General features: G+C 31.1%; 2 protein-coding genes across 2 annotated transcripts in view; one reads left to right on the forward strand and one right to left on the reverse strand.

Moving 5' to 3' along the window:
* Positions 1 to 17892, reverse strand: part of LOC105623429 — a 247627-nt gene that overhangs the window by 68039 nt on the left and 161696 nt on the right. The window lies entirely within an intron of this gene.
* Positions 10905 to 17892, forward strand: part of LOC105623415 — a 24268-nt gene continuing 17280 nt past the window's right edge. Inside the window, exon 1 of the mRNA XM_012204808.1 lies at positions 10905 to 11159. Coding sequence (XP_012060198.1) covers positions 10905 to 11159 — 255 coding nt within the window. The remainder of the gene's footprint in view (positions 11160 to 17892) is intronic.

The following is a 17892-nucleotide window of genomic DNA, read 5'->3' on the forward strand; positions in this document are numbered from 1 at the left end:
TTATTTATTATAACTATACTTATTATTAATAATACACGTACAAATATATATATATATATATATATATATATATATATATATAAAATTAAATATATAAATATAAATATATATGTACATAGTGATATCTATACATTTATGTTTACTATTTATGTATTTATAAATTTTTCTTATTTTTTCTCATTATATAATTTTTTAATTTACTTGATTAAGAGTACTTGGACAAGACATACATTCCTCTTTAATACTAAGAGTATATTAAAAAATGTCGATTATATTATGACAAACGAATACTCATCGGTAATAATTCTGTGGCGGAATTAAAATAAATGTGATTAATTCTAAGTAAAAGAGCGCGTAATTAATCGACTGAATCAGACGCGGTCACAGTTCAAGTTGAGATCAATTAGATCCACAGATCTGGCTCTAGGTTCATCAGTGTTATTCGGAAACAGGGTCGGAACAGTCGACCGCAAATGCGATTGTTCAGTTGCGTGGGAAATAATCATTGGTTGAGCGTTTGCTCCAATTCCAGTTTTCTCCTCATTAGCATCATGAGTGATGCAAATGAACCTAATGGTGCCCGATGATTCATAATTCCTCAAACGTTTGAATTCGCTTGAAGCCTCATGTGCCGCGAGCAAATACAAGGAAGGCCAATCCGGTAAATAAATACGAACTCTTTCGATTCGATGAAAAAGGTATGTAACGAACGGTTTACGTAACGCGATCGACAATCTCAAGAGAGAAAGAGAGAAAGAATCGCCTTTCCTTTTGTCAACCACATTGTGCAGTAGTCTGAATCCGGTTTTGAAACCCGATGATGCGAATACATGGCACTGGTTACACGACACGTAGCTGAGCAGGATGTCAAAACGTGGGAGATATGACTTGCGCGTCAATTATAAACGGCCGGGCGTTCCAAGTTCGTGCCGGTTAAATGAACTTTCATGAACAAAAAAGAAAAATGCGAAAGCAGGAATATAAAAAAACACGATTACGACTTCCTTCTTTCGTAACGCCTCCATTAAGAGACTATTCATTTAAGATAATTATTATCAAGGCTATTATACATCACTTCTCTCTGTTCTTGCTATTATCATACAATTTTTAAATCTATCTAATTAAAAGTGTATTGGACAAGACGTACGACTTTTTCAATGCTCAGAATAATTCTTTATATATATATATATATATATATATATAATATATAATAATAGCTATATCTTATTTTCAGTCCTAGTTTGTCACAACGTAAGTCTAGCAAGTTTGATTGTCGAACCTACAATTCATTATCAGAACATTATCATCTATTGTCAGCAAAAACATATTAAAATTCGGAGTGCTCATCATTTTGAGCCATTAATCGATTGTATCATAATGGAGATATCGATCTTTTTTTCTATGTTCATTATATCAAAGAGTAGTAGGATTTTTGTACAGCTTCCATGTCTGATTTTGACAATCGATTTCGGCAATGCACGACAGTTCCGGTAGTCCTATTACAATCTCTAGAAAGGAAATCTTTTCGTCCTCGACCGTATTTAATTTTTAGTTGCCGCGGGCCACATCTCCGGCCACACCACATTGCGAATCGAACAGGTCCAAATCAATTCCGAGATCTTTCGTAATTCGCAAGCTGTACGTTTTAACGAGCTGCCGTTTTTCCACGTGTTATACATTTCACACACCACGCCTGTGTGCTCACTTTCTATAGCAGAGGAGAGTACCGAGAGGGGAAAAAAAGAAGGATTGCGGTCGCCGCGACACGACGTGCCGTGACGACACGTTCGCCACCTCCGGGGCTGTCTACCTTTGTCAAGTGACTGGATTCCCGGCATTGCGTTCACAATTGCTCCAGATCTGCCTAGTGTTCTTTCAGCTGTGGACTCCAAGACGAATTTAAAATCTAGCGTTTTGCTAAATCGGAACGGAAATCACAAAGTTACCGCGTTTTAGTTAATTACGTGAGACTAAATTTCAATTATTCGAAACAATAAGGTTACTTTGTTGTACACTGAAAAGAATCACTAAATCTTAATATACATTTTTTTAAATAATACTAGGTGAACATTTACTTACAGTAAAGAAATATTTGTTCTTTAGTTGTGTAAGATTTATATATATATATATATATATATATGTGTGTGTGTGTAATTTATAATAAACATACTAATTAATTTTACGGAACAAAAAAAGGAATAACATAAAAAGGGATAAATACTAAACGTATAATAAAATTACTTTAATAGAAATAATCTAAATTTGCAGGTGTAACAAAAAAATTGAAATGATATTTTTTACAAAGAGATTTCTAATTGAATGAATCCAATAGATCGGTTCCGGAAGATTAATAGCGCGTGTTTAAAAAAACGTGTTTAAAAAATCTCCAAGATGTTTTTATTACAAGTTTTATTACATTTTTATTACATTTTATTACATTGCAAGAACTTTAGAATTAAGGTCGGAAATTGAAGTTTCGTCAATATTTACATATATAAGGAAGAATTAACTTTTGATTAACCGAGAAACCTACATAGCGCTCGGAGGATTATCTGATACATTGATACGCTGATCAACGTAATGTATGTAAATCGCAGACCGATATATAACCGCCATCATCTCTGATTACATGGATCATTCTGATTTAGTCGCCTTCGCCTTCATGGAAAGCGCCTTTTAATTTCACGAGAAACATTCAGACGCACCGCGGAATCACAAACGGCGCCGTAATGGCTTCCGCCGATCGATCGGCGAATATGGAAATACCTGATAGACCTGGATGGAAAGGACGCATAATATGTATATCGATCGATGTCACTTCTCTCATTGGAATTCAATAAACTATCCACTGTCAGCGTCGATATCTGCTGTTATTATCTTTTCGATTGAAATGCACGGTCGCACGCGCCCGTTATTGTAGAACTCGATCTCATCCCGATCAGATTTAACGATCGCGCGTCACACAACATACAAAATACCGGAGAAAGTAAAAGCGAAGGGAAACGTATCCGTCTTCGCCGAGATTACGAGTGTATACGTAACCGAAAAAGCAGTTGACGGCTTACATATGGCCTCTTCATTTTAATACGCGGACCTCGACGACAGATACGTAACATCTCAATTAACCTTAAACTCCGAAACATCAAAAGCTATTTAGTTTTTTAAACTTTTTAAAACATTTTTTTTAAAATCTATGTTCGAAAAACGCAAAATAACAAACTCAACAAATTGATTCGATTTTGCATATTCATTTGTTTTTTTAATTTTAAAAATAGATCGACATTATTCTAATCTTTTGCAAGTTTTTTCTCGAAATAACAACTTCTTTGGACTTACAATCTTTTGCTCCGCGGATATAGAAATAATTATGGAAAATGTATGTATAGTAAAACTCACGATAATTTTAAAGGTACTTACTCGATATATTGAAGCGAATATAGCGTGTCATTATTTTTTATGACGCTGTCGCATTTATGGCTACTTATAGTCGAACATTAAATGTTTTTCAGTTTAGTTATGGCGTATATATAATGTGTTTTACTAATATTGGGCAATTCAATACTTCTTAATTCTTATAGAATATTTTTTAATATTTATAGAGACTTTCTTTTACAAACATCCAATTTTTTATATTAAAGCTGATTGGAATTCAGGATTAAGCAAAAGTTCATACATTAAAGCAATAGTTTTGTGTACAATATACAATACATTATATTTTAAGAAACAAAATAAAGTGACAGAAAAGTAGTAAATTATTAAGTCATCTAGTTATTCTGCTTTGTGAAATATTTATAATCTTTTTCTAGAACACTTTTGAAGGATTCTTTTGGAAAACGAAAATTATTCTTTCAAGATACTTTATATTCGAGACAGCGTTTGTGAAATGTGTTTCTTTTGCGGAAAAGAAGTTTTATAAATGTAAATTTGACATGTAAACTTTTAACATATTTATATTAACAACATAAATAATAATAACAACAATTTCCATAAACGCTTATAAACAGTTTATAAGGCCCCTAGCTATTTTTGAGAGATAAATGTATGAAAAGCGAAATGTGCTTTGAAAACTGATCATGTGTTAAAAGATGTGAAAGTATTCCGAATGAAAGAGATATGTAACTTGAGATTTCATCAATTCCTATTAAATCAGGAACGTGAGTTTTATTTAACATTCTTCCTGATTGGTAGAATATTTGTATTTCTGAATGCCACACATATCATTTTTTAATTGTGCAACTGTTGCTAATAATTAATTCGAAATAGAAAGCAATATTAACCCTGTAATCTGTCTTTTTTATACAAGCAAAATTTCATTCTCAATTTTTTTCGAAATAAAGTAAAGTGGAGGTCGGTTTCTTCTCTTAAAATAATCGAAAAAACTATTCATTACAGTAATGTTAAAAAATGACCCTGAATTTTCTCATATTTTTTAAAAAAACTTGAATAAAAAATTCAGATTATAAAGGAAGTAAAAATATGATTGCAGATGGAGTATTAAGCAATGAGAAACTCAACGTGTGCGTGCATTATCAATCGATTCCATGCATGTAATGTCAATATAAAAAACTAAATAAATTGGAAACGAACGATTCCTTAAGATGATTAATAGCATACTAATTTCGATCATACTAGCTATGAAATAAAAACTGTAATTAACAGTAAATTGTTACGCTGTACCGCGTTATACTTGCATAAATGTTCATTGCATCAGAGCAACTTCGGCATTTAACTTGAAGGCCAAATGAGCCAACGTGCCAAGCTTCTCTCAGGCTTCTGCACGTTTATGAAGTAGAACGAGATACTGGATGTTAAATTAAATAGATAATCACATAATTAATTGGGATTTAATGAGCATGAAAACACACTTGTTTGCTAACGGTGGGAAATAAAAAAAACGTCGCGCCATTTAAAAAGTTATCATGGATTTGATGTTACATCTTGATGTTAACCGGCGACTCGCTTTAACTGAATAATTATTGCACTTATCCACACGCAATTTATCATCGCGTACCATCTCCCACACGACAAAAAAATACAGATATAATCTTCAGGAACGAATACTAAGATGATCTCAAAGAGAGTGTGCTGATCCAGAATATTTCATAATATCCGCAAAATATGTCGTTAGGAATTACTATTACAAATTGCAGAATCCTCAGCATTCTTTGACAAGGATAAGGCGAGCCACAATCATTCACATCATTTTAAGTTATAATTATAAGTTATCGTTTAAGTCGTCATTATCCACCATTCTAGACTAAATGTTCGAACGAATTTATTCGCTGATTTGTTCCTAGATATTTTCAGATCACTTGTAAGAAACTTGTTGGCCATCTTGGTATCTCATTTTAAAATTATTTATTTAAATCTGATCTATTATTATAGCTATATTGTGTACGCGCGCGCGCAATAAAATATATATAAAAAGGACATATGTTGTATGTATGTTTTGTTCTTTGTAATTATTATATTATTTTCATGAGTCAAATTAAAGTTCTTTGTTACATTATTGATTCTTTGCCCTTTTTTTACTTATATTGATGAAAAAACAACTTCACATAGAAAATTTATTGCATTTAACAATAGCTTGTCTTAACAAGATATTAAATTAATACTCTCCTTGTATTTCTAGTAATCATATAATCACTATCAACTATTTTTATGGATGCCATATTCGCTGTTATATATATTTTTTATTATCTGTCAATCACAAAAAATTATTTCAAATTGAAGTTATTTATTGACTCAACTCGTAATTACTTTATATATGTGTGTAAATTATATATAATTTATATATAATTATATATAATTTATAAAATAAAAAGTAATTAAATGCGGAATAAAATTTTGATAGAAATAAAATTTATTGAATTTATTTTAAATACTTTTTTCAGTAAATTATATATATATATATATATATATATAATTATTATATATATATTATTATATACATATACATATATACATATACATATATGTTGCATATATAATAATCTATAAACTAAAAGATTTAAAAAATATTGAAAAAATATATGCATAATCTATAAAATAATTAAATATATATATTACATATCTCTATATAATTTACAAAATAAAAAGTAATTGATGAAATAAAGTTTTAATAAAAACTTTTTTTCATCAGACATTTAATAATTTTGCAAATATGACACATACACATACCATACTGTATTTTGAGGATCAAGTATCGTAAGATAAGTATACCAAAATAGAACCCCAAATTTTTGCTAAAGGATTAATGTACTGTAAAATACATTTTCCGCACTTTTATTATGATACCTCGCATGTTACACCGTACACGTGTCATGTGTATGAATAAACGAATGAACAATCCGATAATCAGCCGGAGTCTCGATGCACATATGTGAGAATCGCTTTTACGACAATTATGCGGCGATATGTATGAAGGAAAAGCGAAGCAAAAGGCTCGCGAGGCAAAAGATGTATCAAACATTCAGGTAGGAGAGGTACATACACCTCCTGCTTACCAGGTCCATGGCGAGCTCAACGAGCGGGCAGTTACCTTTCCGTTCTGAGACCGCGAGGATCTACCTTCTTCAATAGTGCCGAGTTCGACCGTGGTTATTATCTCTGGGTAAGTTTCGTGCTACAATAATCGCTCGAAATTTCGCGTTTCTCAAAAGAACATTGTTTTAGTGTGTTTAATCTTCGTGGTGGTCTAAATGTCTGAATGTTCGAAAAATGTTATTTAATATATCTGTGCGACTTTGTGGACTTTTTACGAAAGTGCTTTTATAACTCTCGATTTAGGCAAAGATAACTAAAGAATGCATTAAAAATTTATTATAATTATTTACAAAATTATAAATTTTACAAATTTTGAGTGTTGTTTCCTTTATCACGTGATAAGTTTAAAAATAGTTTAAAAGTTCCGTTTCAGTAAAGTAATAATCCGAAATAAAAATGTAATATTAATTAATTTTTTGTTTTTTCTAGTGGATTATTATAATTTATATATATATATATATATATATATATTATATACGCCTATATAGCTTACAAAATAAAACAGTAATTAATTGTTAAATTTTTAATAAAAGACTCTTACTCATTCAAGATATTTATGCAATTATACTAGTATTCTTTACAAATATCCTTATATCTTAAATTAAATCTTTTTAATAGAAATCTTTAATTAATGAATTTTTAACATGATTAATTCTTTAATTAGCGCTTGTTTTATTATTTACTTATGTAACGTTTGTATATCATATATTATTACCATTTTATTACATATATTTTATGCAAGTGGAATATTAGAGCAATGTATACGATACATTACATATGTATTTCGTTTTTTTATAAGGTGAGGACTTTAATATATTGGCTGTCAATTTGATAGGAGATGATAAGATTCCATGTAAAATATAGTCATTTCAATCGCCAGAGTATTCAGGGCATTGTATTTTAATTTTCACTTTGATAGCTTTTACTGTTGATCGCAATTTGTTTGATCACGATAGAGTGTTACAAAGTGACTCGACAATCTACATTCTAAGCGGGATACTCTTATAACAAAGTGAACGATTGCATTAATGACTATGAGAATGACGTCGCTGACACGAGTAGTAAAAACGATACAAGGAGATTAGAGAAAAGAGACTTTTATAATTATTAATTAATTATTAATTAGAGTGCAGGAACGTTGATAAGAATTTAAAACGTAAAATTAATAAAAATAATGAAACAATATTATTTAGGTTAGAAGTGTTAATAACAGAATATTTTTTATTAATCGACGATTACCACATCATAATTGAAATATTCAATAAAATTATTAAAATTATATCAACACAATTCCGAATAATAACTAAATAATTATATTACCAAATAATTACCATGCAATTATTCCTGTCTCATGTGAAATGAATTATAATTACAAAAATTAATTACAAAAATAATTACGTAGTAAAAACCTTCATGACTACCATTTGACCATTTAATAAGACTTCAACTTTCAGTTTTATTCAACTTCGAATTTCTAAAGCAGTTAGTAGTCAAGCACAATTATTCAAGCGTGACAGGTCTTAGTTATCATTTTTAATTTAAGAGCAAATGTACATAGTAGGGATACGCAGATCCTTTCAATATCGAAAACCATCAATTATGTTCTGTGCTACTCCCGCATATCTTAGTTCCGTTAACACTACCGTTCAACGCCCAGTCATTACCGTTCACTATCAGGGCAAAACGGAAAATTTCTTCCGGTTGCATTCCGTGTTGCAGTAATATGATTGCACAATGTTAAAATATTAAAATGCTGCACGGTAATTGGTTTTATTATAAAAATTGTTTTCCTACATACACAAAAAAAATGACATATTAATAGCATTAATTTAATTAAAAATAATCTTGTTAATCTTCAAGAAAAAAGAGTATATTTTAAAAATCTTAATTAAGATTTATTATAATTCATTATTTTCCTTGCCTTAAAGTATGTCATTATTTCTGTTCTATTACAGTAAAGAACGATTTTGCTGAAGGACTTATCTAAAAATTTAACTAAGCACAGATCTGAAAATCAAAATAATTTGTTAAATCATCAAAGTAGTTACGTAGAATTTTCATGCTACAAAAATTGTTGATATTCTAGCAATCCCAGTTTGAGTGTTTATTTTAATAGATAATATTTGCTAATAATTAACCAAATTATTTTCAACTAAAATAACCCCATTCATATATCATAATTTTTTCAGGGTGTTCGATTTCCTGATTTGATTATTATTAGCGATTTAAGAATCAAGAAAGCGTGTTCCGATGCAATTAGAAAATCATTAAAAGTATATTATTAGGGTTACACATTGGATATATTGGCGAGAAATAACTGTCTCGATCACGGCAATTTATATCAGTCGTAAAATTCTCTCCCGCTGTTTTTTCACGCGACTATCACTTGTACGCACGCCATCAACTTTACGAGCGAAACATGCTTTATATAAAGGAATATATATAAACATCAATATAGCTTATGTCGCATGAATTCATCAGCAGGTCTTCGAGAACGGGCACAGAATAATTAATCGTGTCAATTAATTATCCAAGTACACAAGAAGAAAAAGAGTGAAGGGATGGAATATCTGCATCTCGTATCTGATTCTAATCGTGTTACGAGGTTGTTCGATATTCTGCGGCAGCGTATGATGGTAGCAGCGTAATGAGATGAAAATGATATTGTATAAAAAAAAAAGGGATTATCGTCGACTGCGTTCTTAGCGCGATACAATGTTCGTCACGCTTCCCTGAATTAAATTTCGCAACGAAATGATGATTGCATGCGTACACTGTTCTTTTCTGCATTATATTATACGCGATGGTGGCATGGACTTCATTCCATCGATTCAATGTTTTTTTTTCTACGATCCGTTTCCCACACCCGGGTGTATATCAAGACATTAAATCTCTCATTATAATAATGAACTAAGTGAAGAAGCTCGTTGACAGTAACACACCGATACTGCATCGATACTACTGTTGATTAATATCTGCACAAATTCGATTATTCCTTTATCTCGTAAAAATTAGACAATAGATAAAATGAATCTTTAAAAAAGCAGAAAGAAAGTTTCTTTCCTTTTTAGAAAAAGACAGAATATTTGTTATATCGATTTATATACTAAAAAGGGACTTTGTTTATAATTTCATCTTTTAACATGCATTTTTTATCTTTTTTTTTTTTAAGAAAATAATTTTGTAAAGACTATTACCTAAACCTACATTATTTTATTATTTTTTTTCCTTCTAAGTATCACAACCTTTTTTCAGACCTTTATCTTACTAATTTATATTCATACAACATTTATCCAGTTATTGCACAAAATTCTAGCATATTTTCTTTCCTTCATACATTTTTCCTTCCTTTTATATCCTTCCTAATTTTCCGTATCTATCCTATCCTCTTTATTCTTCTTCAATTCTTTATTCTCTCTTTCCACAATTTCCATAGAACATTGTCTTTCGGAGTATCTAAATCTTCATTTTATAACTTGCTCTATATTTTCCTCCCTAATTCTACAAATCAGCTCCCAATTTCTCTTTTCTATTTTTTAACTTGGGAGAGCGCCATGTGCTTTATTATGCGTAAGAATATTCGCGGAAAAAACAGTTGAGGAATTTTATATAATATGTGAGTCACACATGCAACATATGTGAACGTAATGACATTGCACTATCATTACTTTCAAATAAACGGAAAGTGAAAATACATGTCTCGGATAACCGAAGGATTTAACTCATAACTAAAATATATCAGTCTTGAGGATCCTAAGATTTTTCCTAATTTTTAATTTTAAAGTAATGATTTTGAAATAATTTTAAATTTCATAATCTTATTTTTCAGTTTTAAACTTGGAAAATTCTTAAAAATAAAAGTAACAAAAATTTTCGTGTTTCTATATTTTCTATATTTTCTTTCTATATTTTATAAATTCTATATTTTCTTTCAATATATTTCCTGTTACACTGTTAAATTCATAACGTCAAATTATATTCAATTTGAATTATTTGAAATCATTTCTAAAAGTCATTACATCTCCTACTTAATATGTTATTAATTTAACTAAAACAAAAAAGATAAACAATTTAACTAAAAAAATGTAAATTTGACTCAAAAGTTCATTATTAAATGCATACGTTAATATGGACGTTGTTTATTTTGAAATGGATTCAATATTTTGACACATGAAAATTAAAAATAATAAAAAGTTATTAAACTCAAAGGTCACATGAGTTACTATTATTCCTTCAATATTTAATGGTATACAATAAATTCCGAATTCTTTTTAGTCACAAAATAGTTAACGAAAAATATAAAAGCAAGTTCGATCTTTCAATTTGCAGGTAGCTCGAAAGGAACGAGCCGCCCGAAGATGACACCAATCCTGTTTAGGTGCGCTATTCTCATTGCGCTCTCACACGAGATGCAGGCGATCTCGTCGTCCTGGCGACCGATCGTGCCGGGCCATTCCGATGGCGCAGGTATACTGCATCAAGAAGCATCGATTTTCGGAAATGCGCCTACGCAGACGCTCTATGAGGACAGTCCTCATCATCTGCTACTGCCACAAGATCAAGATACATGTTCCCTCTATAAAGTCAGCATGAACCAGCAGCTGTACTTCGAGGTAAGTTGAGGACAACAATAGATTTTTATATCGTAAATCGAATATATATTTTTATATTTTATTTATATTTTATAGAATTTATATTTTATAGATACAATATAACAAGAAACAAATCATGATCACAATAAAGAACAATAATTCTATGATCAAAAATCGGACCCTAATAGCACGATTAATTCAGTTATGATTTTTGATTAAATATTGATTAAATATTGACAAACATTTGGGAGATATTGGGATAATATTGCGTCAATAAATTATGCTATTAGGAAGTTTCAAAATGGAGACGATAAAAGTTTAATCAAGCAAATATCGCAAGAAATTATTGATTGCTTTCTATTCAAATATATATACGTTATAATTTAAATTGATTTGCTCAATATGATATTTGCTAGCTGTTAATAAACAGAGAAAAAAACCTATAAAATGTAGGTCATTTCGAATCATCATTATAAATACGCGCGAAACGAGAATGATTATGGAGGCCAGATGGTCAATATAGTTCTATGCATGTAACATGTTTATTTTCCAAGCCATAGGACGGTGCTTGTCGAGTTTCGCTTACTGATATTATTGTATATCTATACACATGTATAACGCATCTAAAAATAGGTAAATTGCCATTATTTAATTTAAATTCGTGTATGCTACAATAATGATTGAATAATAATGTAATTAGAGAAATACTAGGCTGGTAATTAGAATATAATTCCAACATCATTTGATAAATCATTTGTTATAATGCGATCTCATCATTATAATTTATCGATGTGAAATAATTGTTCTACACACAAGAAGATAAGCATAGAGATGATAACTATATACAATAGATGACAATTATACAAGTTTTATATGTAGAATTAATGTCCATTCGTATATATAGTTAAATTAATTATTTTGTAGTTATTAACATCACTTTAATTACATTAATTCTACATAATATAAAATTTGTAACAATTGTGACCTATATAAATGCTATCACTATATTTTTCTTAAATGTAATTTGTTCATTGATGAAGATTAGATTCTTTTAGTATATATATGTCATAATTTTAATTTAATTAAAATTATGTCACACGTATACAGCATACAAAAATTATATTTCAGTCTTTCTTCATTTAGAAAGTTGTCTTACAATAAAGTGCATGTCTATGAGCGTGTGACTTATATTAAATAAATTCTGAGAATTTATGACAATTTTCTCGTTGACAAATGATCTCTTCCCGAATCCATTTCGCACGTTTCTTTTTCTTTTTCATTTTTTCTTCTTCTTCTTCCTCTTCGTCATATTCTTCTTTCTGATCCTTTTTTCTTCTTTTTCCTCATATCCTTTCTCCTCATTTTCTTCTTCTTACTTTCTATCTCTCTCTCTCCCTCTTTTTCTTTATCACGCGCATTGTACGCGCTAACAGTACTTATAATTAGTTCACACAAAAGTAACTCGTTCGTCTCGTGTGTAACTAACACGGAATTCCGTCGTTCACGTGTCACGTGAAGTATACTTCACGCTCGAGAGAATGCAACTTGGCATTGCATCGGGAGCGCAACGCAAACGAAATGAGACGCGTTCTGCGGCCAACGAAAGTAAGAGAAAACACTCTCTCGAGGTACCGGATGATCCCCTTGGGGCGAGTCGAAACGAGTTTTGAATTATTATCAATCGTCATGATCCCAAAAACGGCCAAATCCCGCTTTGCGACTGCCTTTCAACCGATTCCTCGCCACAATGTTCGAATGTCGTTATGCCTTCTGTACGGTTCGTTAAAGACAAAATACACAGGTGCACTTCTACATTTTCGTTTTTAATGTAACTCGACAAACGAGAAAGTGAACGTTCTATCTAAGGTGAATTACTTGCTCGTCTGATGCGGCAGCAGCAATATTCCCGGGCAAATTTGTATAATAGCCAGGAAAGTCACAAGATAGAAAATTTTAGCTTCACTGATTGTGAGGAAGTTAGTGAAGATAAATTATCAAGTGATGTAAAATTATATATCGTATATAAGAAATCACTTGCGATATCACAGCGATGTTGAAATATATCCAGATTTTCAGTTACATAAAAAACGCGTTTAATAAAAACAATTTTGGTTTATCGCGATAAGATTTATGAAGATACTATGTTCATGCTTAGATATTTCTTGTGTTTTTTCGCTGTTACGGGTGACAGGCTGTTGATTTAAGGAGAAAGGAAGTTAAACTACTTCGATTCATTTAGAATGGTAATATCAACGACCTTCGCCGATATGACTGTACGCGTTTTTGTTTAACCAAGTGAACGTTGTTGTGACAGTTGAAATTAAAACACAATTATTCAAATTAAAATGTAGTTTTGTGTTTGCTGTTTCTCCAAATACTGATCAAAATATGTAAAACAATAAATGTAACAAATCTTTTTTAAAAGTATCAGAGCTACTAATTTTATGAATACCTTCATATATTAAGAAAACATTTATATTCATAAATCTACGAATCTTTTATAACATTATTTAAAATGATTTCTCACAAATAAAATAAACATTAATATAATATTACGCTGTAATGCAGCGTCATCATAATTTTTCTGTTAATAATATGGTCCAAAAATATTCAGAATGATTTAAAAGAATGAGAAATGCTCAAGATATGCAATTAAAGATCAAATTAAAGATCAGAATTTTTATCCAAAGATATAGATGATATTATAAGATTAATATAATATTATAAGATAATGCAATGCGTCGTAACGTTTGTGATATGATTAAAAAATTTTGAAAAAAATAATTTAAAATAAAATTTAAAATAAAATGAGAAAAATGCTACAGGAATGGAACTGAAAATCAAAATTTCCATCCGAATAATCTCGCAGAAAAAAATGGACATTAATATTATATAAAACAATGTGTCATCATAATATTTGCGATATAATTGGAAAATAATAATTTGACAAAACAATAATTTGAAAAAAAAAACGAGAAAAAATGTCACAGATATGAAATGCCATTAATATGAAATACCAAAGCTTCCATCTGGATAATCTCACAGAGAATAAATCTATGGGGCGTGATCGACGCGATAAAAGTTGGAAAGTGCGAGTACAGTGTATTTATTGTGCTTGTTAAAACTACTCGAGTCAAGATGATATCTGACGTCGGAGAGCGTCGTTCAGACTCGACTTACGCCAGGTGTAATTGCAAAGCAAGTGCAAAAGGAAAAGAAACTGACACGAAATCACGGATTGTAAATGGATCCAAAGGCGACCGGAACAAAGGCTTGCTAGTGCGACTTTCTACAATCGTTAATACGGCAATCATTTTCCCCGAGGTAAGACGCCTATCACCCGATCCCTCATCAACTTCATTCCCCGTTACAATTAACGGTCACGCTGACGCCTCTCGTGACGGTCGATAATGTCAGGCGGGATATTAAGCACGACTGCCAATTCGTGGAAACGCGATTTGCGAATTTATCACACGGAGAAAATCGAGAGCGACACTAGTCGAAACGTCGATACGTTTTCGCTAAAAGTGGCAATGGAGCTAAGTGCGGAAACAAATCGATCTTAAATTACGGCGGAAGCACTTTCGTATATAGGATATACCGTGGTGATAAACGCGAAATCGCTATTTAAGGCAAGTTGTTTTCGGTGTTTTTATTTAAGCGATCCACTATCCTATGAGAAACGTTTGTCCAAATAAATTAATGTACATACATGAATGTCGTTACTACTTAACCTTTCGGAGTTGACGAGAGTTTATGAGATTCACTATGCTGCGATTGTTTAGCTAATAAAGATTTTGATGAATAAAAATAATTTAGCTATCTTTGTAAAAAAATGTTACGATTAAAAATTATTACATTTCAATATAATATTAGTAGTTCTTAATTTTTGTGTTTGTTGTTTACACCACTTTACACAAAAATGTCAAACAATTCAATTTTCTTTATGCAAACGTGGATTATTTTCATTAAAATTAACATACAAGTTAAATTACTTGTTAGTATTCATTCTTTTGTACACGAGTTATGTCATTTTGATTCCTTGAAATTAATTAGTGTTTTTTAATCAAGTTAAATTACTTGTTAGTATTCATTCTTTTGTACACGAGTTATGTCATTTTGATTCCTTGAAATTAATTAGTGTTTTTTAATCAACATATTAAAAATGTTTCACAATTATTTTTAAATTTTCAATTCTTTTCACTTTTTGCAGAAACTATAACTTGAAACATCTTTAAACATCTATGACAGATACAGTAACTCTTACAAATTTGACGTCAGCTCTGAAGAGTTAATTGAAACATTTGAAACATGTCTAGCAGTAATACATGTTTAATCATAATGTCACGCAGCATTTTCTATTCGGATATTAATATAACTCTATAGTTGCTGACAGAGAAACTCCGATCGCAAGACCGATCGCGTGACGTTATAATTCGGTATGTCGATAAGTTACAGGAATTGTAGGTACAAATCACCTTAACGTAAACAGGGAAATTGAGTGAGTAGTATCGCCGAGTACACGATTGAATATTTCATCCCGCTCGTCAAATTTACGGTCTCCTCTTAGAAACCAACTGAAACATTGCCTGTCAGATACCGGCTAACTCAACGCGCGGTGACGCGCGTATTTCTATAGCGCCCTGGTATAACGCGCAGGGAAGTTTATGCGAGCTGACGACCGTAAAAGGAACTGGACGTGTGCCGGTGCAATCTCGATCGTGGTCGTCGCCGTTGTGATTTTGCGGCCGCTTTTGGCTAAACCGTTCTGCACACAGCAAGTCCTCCCGTTCCCCTCAGATAGAAACTACGGACGCAAGAAGCGGCTCTACGCCACTCTCGCGTCGACAACGCGTAATCGATTAACCGCGAGCTCATGCAATCGTTGATAAAAAGCAGGCATTCTTATTAATGTGTCTGTCTCGCTTTAAAAAGAACGTGAGTAATAATAACGATACTTGGAGAAAAATCGGTTTAAAAGCTGTATGTTATGCTGTATGTTATGAAAAACGCAATCTAAGAATTGGGTCTTTGGAAATAAAATCGAAATGCGGAAATCTCACATAAATAATCATATAAATAATAATTTTATCGCGGAATTGTTAGAAAAACGTAATCCTTTTCAGTGAGATTGTCCTATCCCTATACTGAAAAAATAATAAAAGAAAATTATGACTTTTTTTTAATAAAAAAAAATAATAAAATAAGAATGCAAATAAAAAGTTAGTTAAAGAAATATGTTTTCCTAAACGACTTGTAACACGAATGTTTTCAATTTTTGTACTTATTTACACATAATATGTTGTAATTATTAAATTCTTAAAAAATAATGTATTTTCATTAATGTGTCTTCGAGCTTGTCACCCTCATCTCTCACTCGTGCTTATTAAATTCATATCAAGAAGAGTTGTAGTCTCAATATGATATTTACTTATCAATTATAATTCTTTGCAGGAATTAATTTCACTGCCTCAGACACAAAGTATATATACGCTAACCTTCAGTATAATAAACGTATCACAAAGCGGAATATTTCGCAAAAAAAAAAAATCAGTTTAAAAATTTGAAGAAAAACATAATCTGAGAAGGCTCTTTGGTAATAAAAAATGAAAACGACGGATATTCCGTATAAATTCCAATAATTTTCGCAAATGATGAAAAACAACATAATACATTTCAGTATACGTGATACGTTAATGATAAACGAAAATTGTGATTCCTTAATAATAAAAAAAAGATAATAATAAAATAAGAATGCAAATAAAAAAAGTAGAAAAACTCTCTTTGGAAATATAATTTTTCTCTATAATAAATATAACTTGTAATATATATTTTCAATGATTTCTTATTTAAAAGAATGTTGCATTTTTATTCGCTATATTCCTAGAAAAACAAAAATTGTCATTAATTTGTTTATCGCTATTTGTATTTTATGTCGAAGACAGTAGTAGATTACATACACGATATTTACTTAATTATATTATACCGTGATTCTGCACGAAGCAATTTCACTACCTAAGGCAATGTATACTCTGTTCATCAATATATCAATTCGATATATAGGTGTGTCCCCGAGTAGAGTACTGTTCATACATAAATTTCAATCGATCGATGTCAGCAACCAATATAATCGATCAATTTAAAGACATGCGATAATCATTGTAATCCCGTGTGCATCAAATTAAAAGATCTACGCAATTGTATTTATGTCGCATTATGTATCATATAAAAAGTATCTTTTTCATTCTGCTACGGTAATTTCTTTTTTCACTATGCGAACAAGATGGTTCTAAGTTTAGCAACAATTCGGCAGATAGTCTGGCGATTCAGATGAAGATGTAACTCAGACTCTCATCAAACTCTAATCATCCACGTCGAATTGAACAATAGTTGCACTCGTATGCTACGATTACATTCGCTCGATTACACCCACGAGAACGTGCTCGCTCGCGTTGTCTTTACCTAAATGTTCATTTAAACGCGAATCGTAGGGATCGATGCCGATTAATAATGTAAGGTCGGTATAATGCAAGTGATGCGAACGCGGTAGAGTACACATTCCAGCGATTAAATCGCACGGGGCACATTAATCTTCAACGGCGCATCGCCGGATGCATTGACAATTCGGATCGCGATAGGCACACGAAATCAATGTCAGTCGACCGTTGCTTACTGATGCGATCTAACAGTATATATACGTACATAACAGTATATATCGTATATATACGTATATATATATATATATCGTGTATAT

This window comes from Atta cephalotes (assembly GCF_000143395.1).
Source record: "Atta cephalotes unplaced genomic scaffold scaffold00057, whole genome shotgun sequence".
Taxonomy (NCBI): Eukaryota; Metazoa; Arthropoda; class Insecta; order Hymenoptera; family Formicidae; genus Atta; species Atta cephalotes.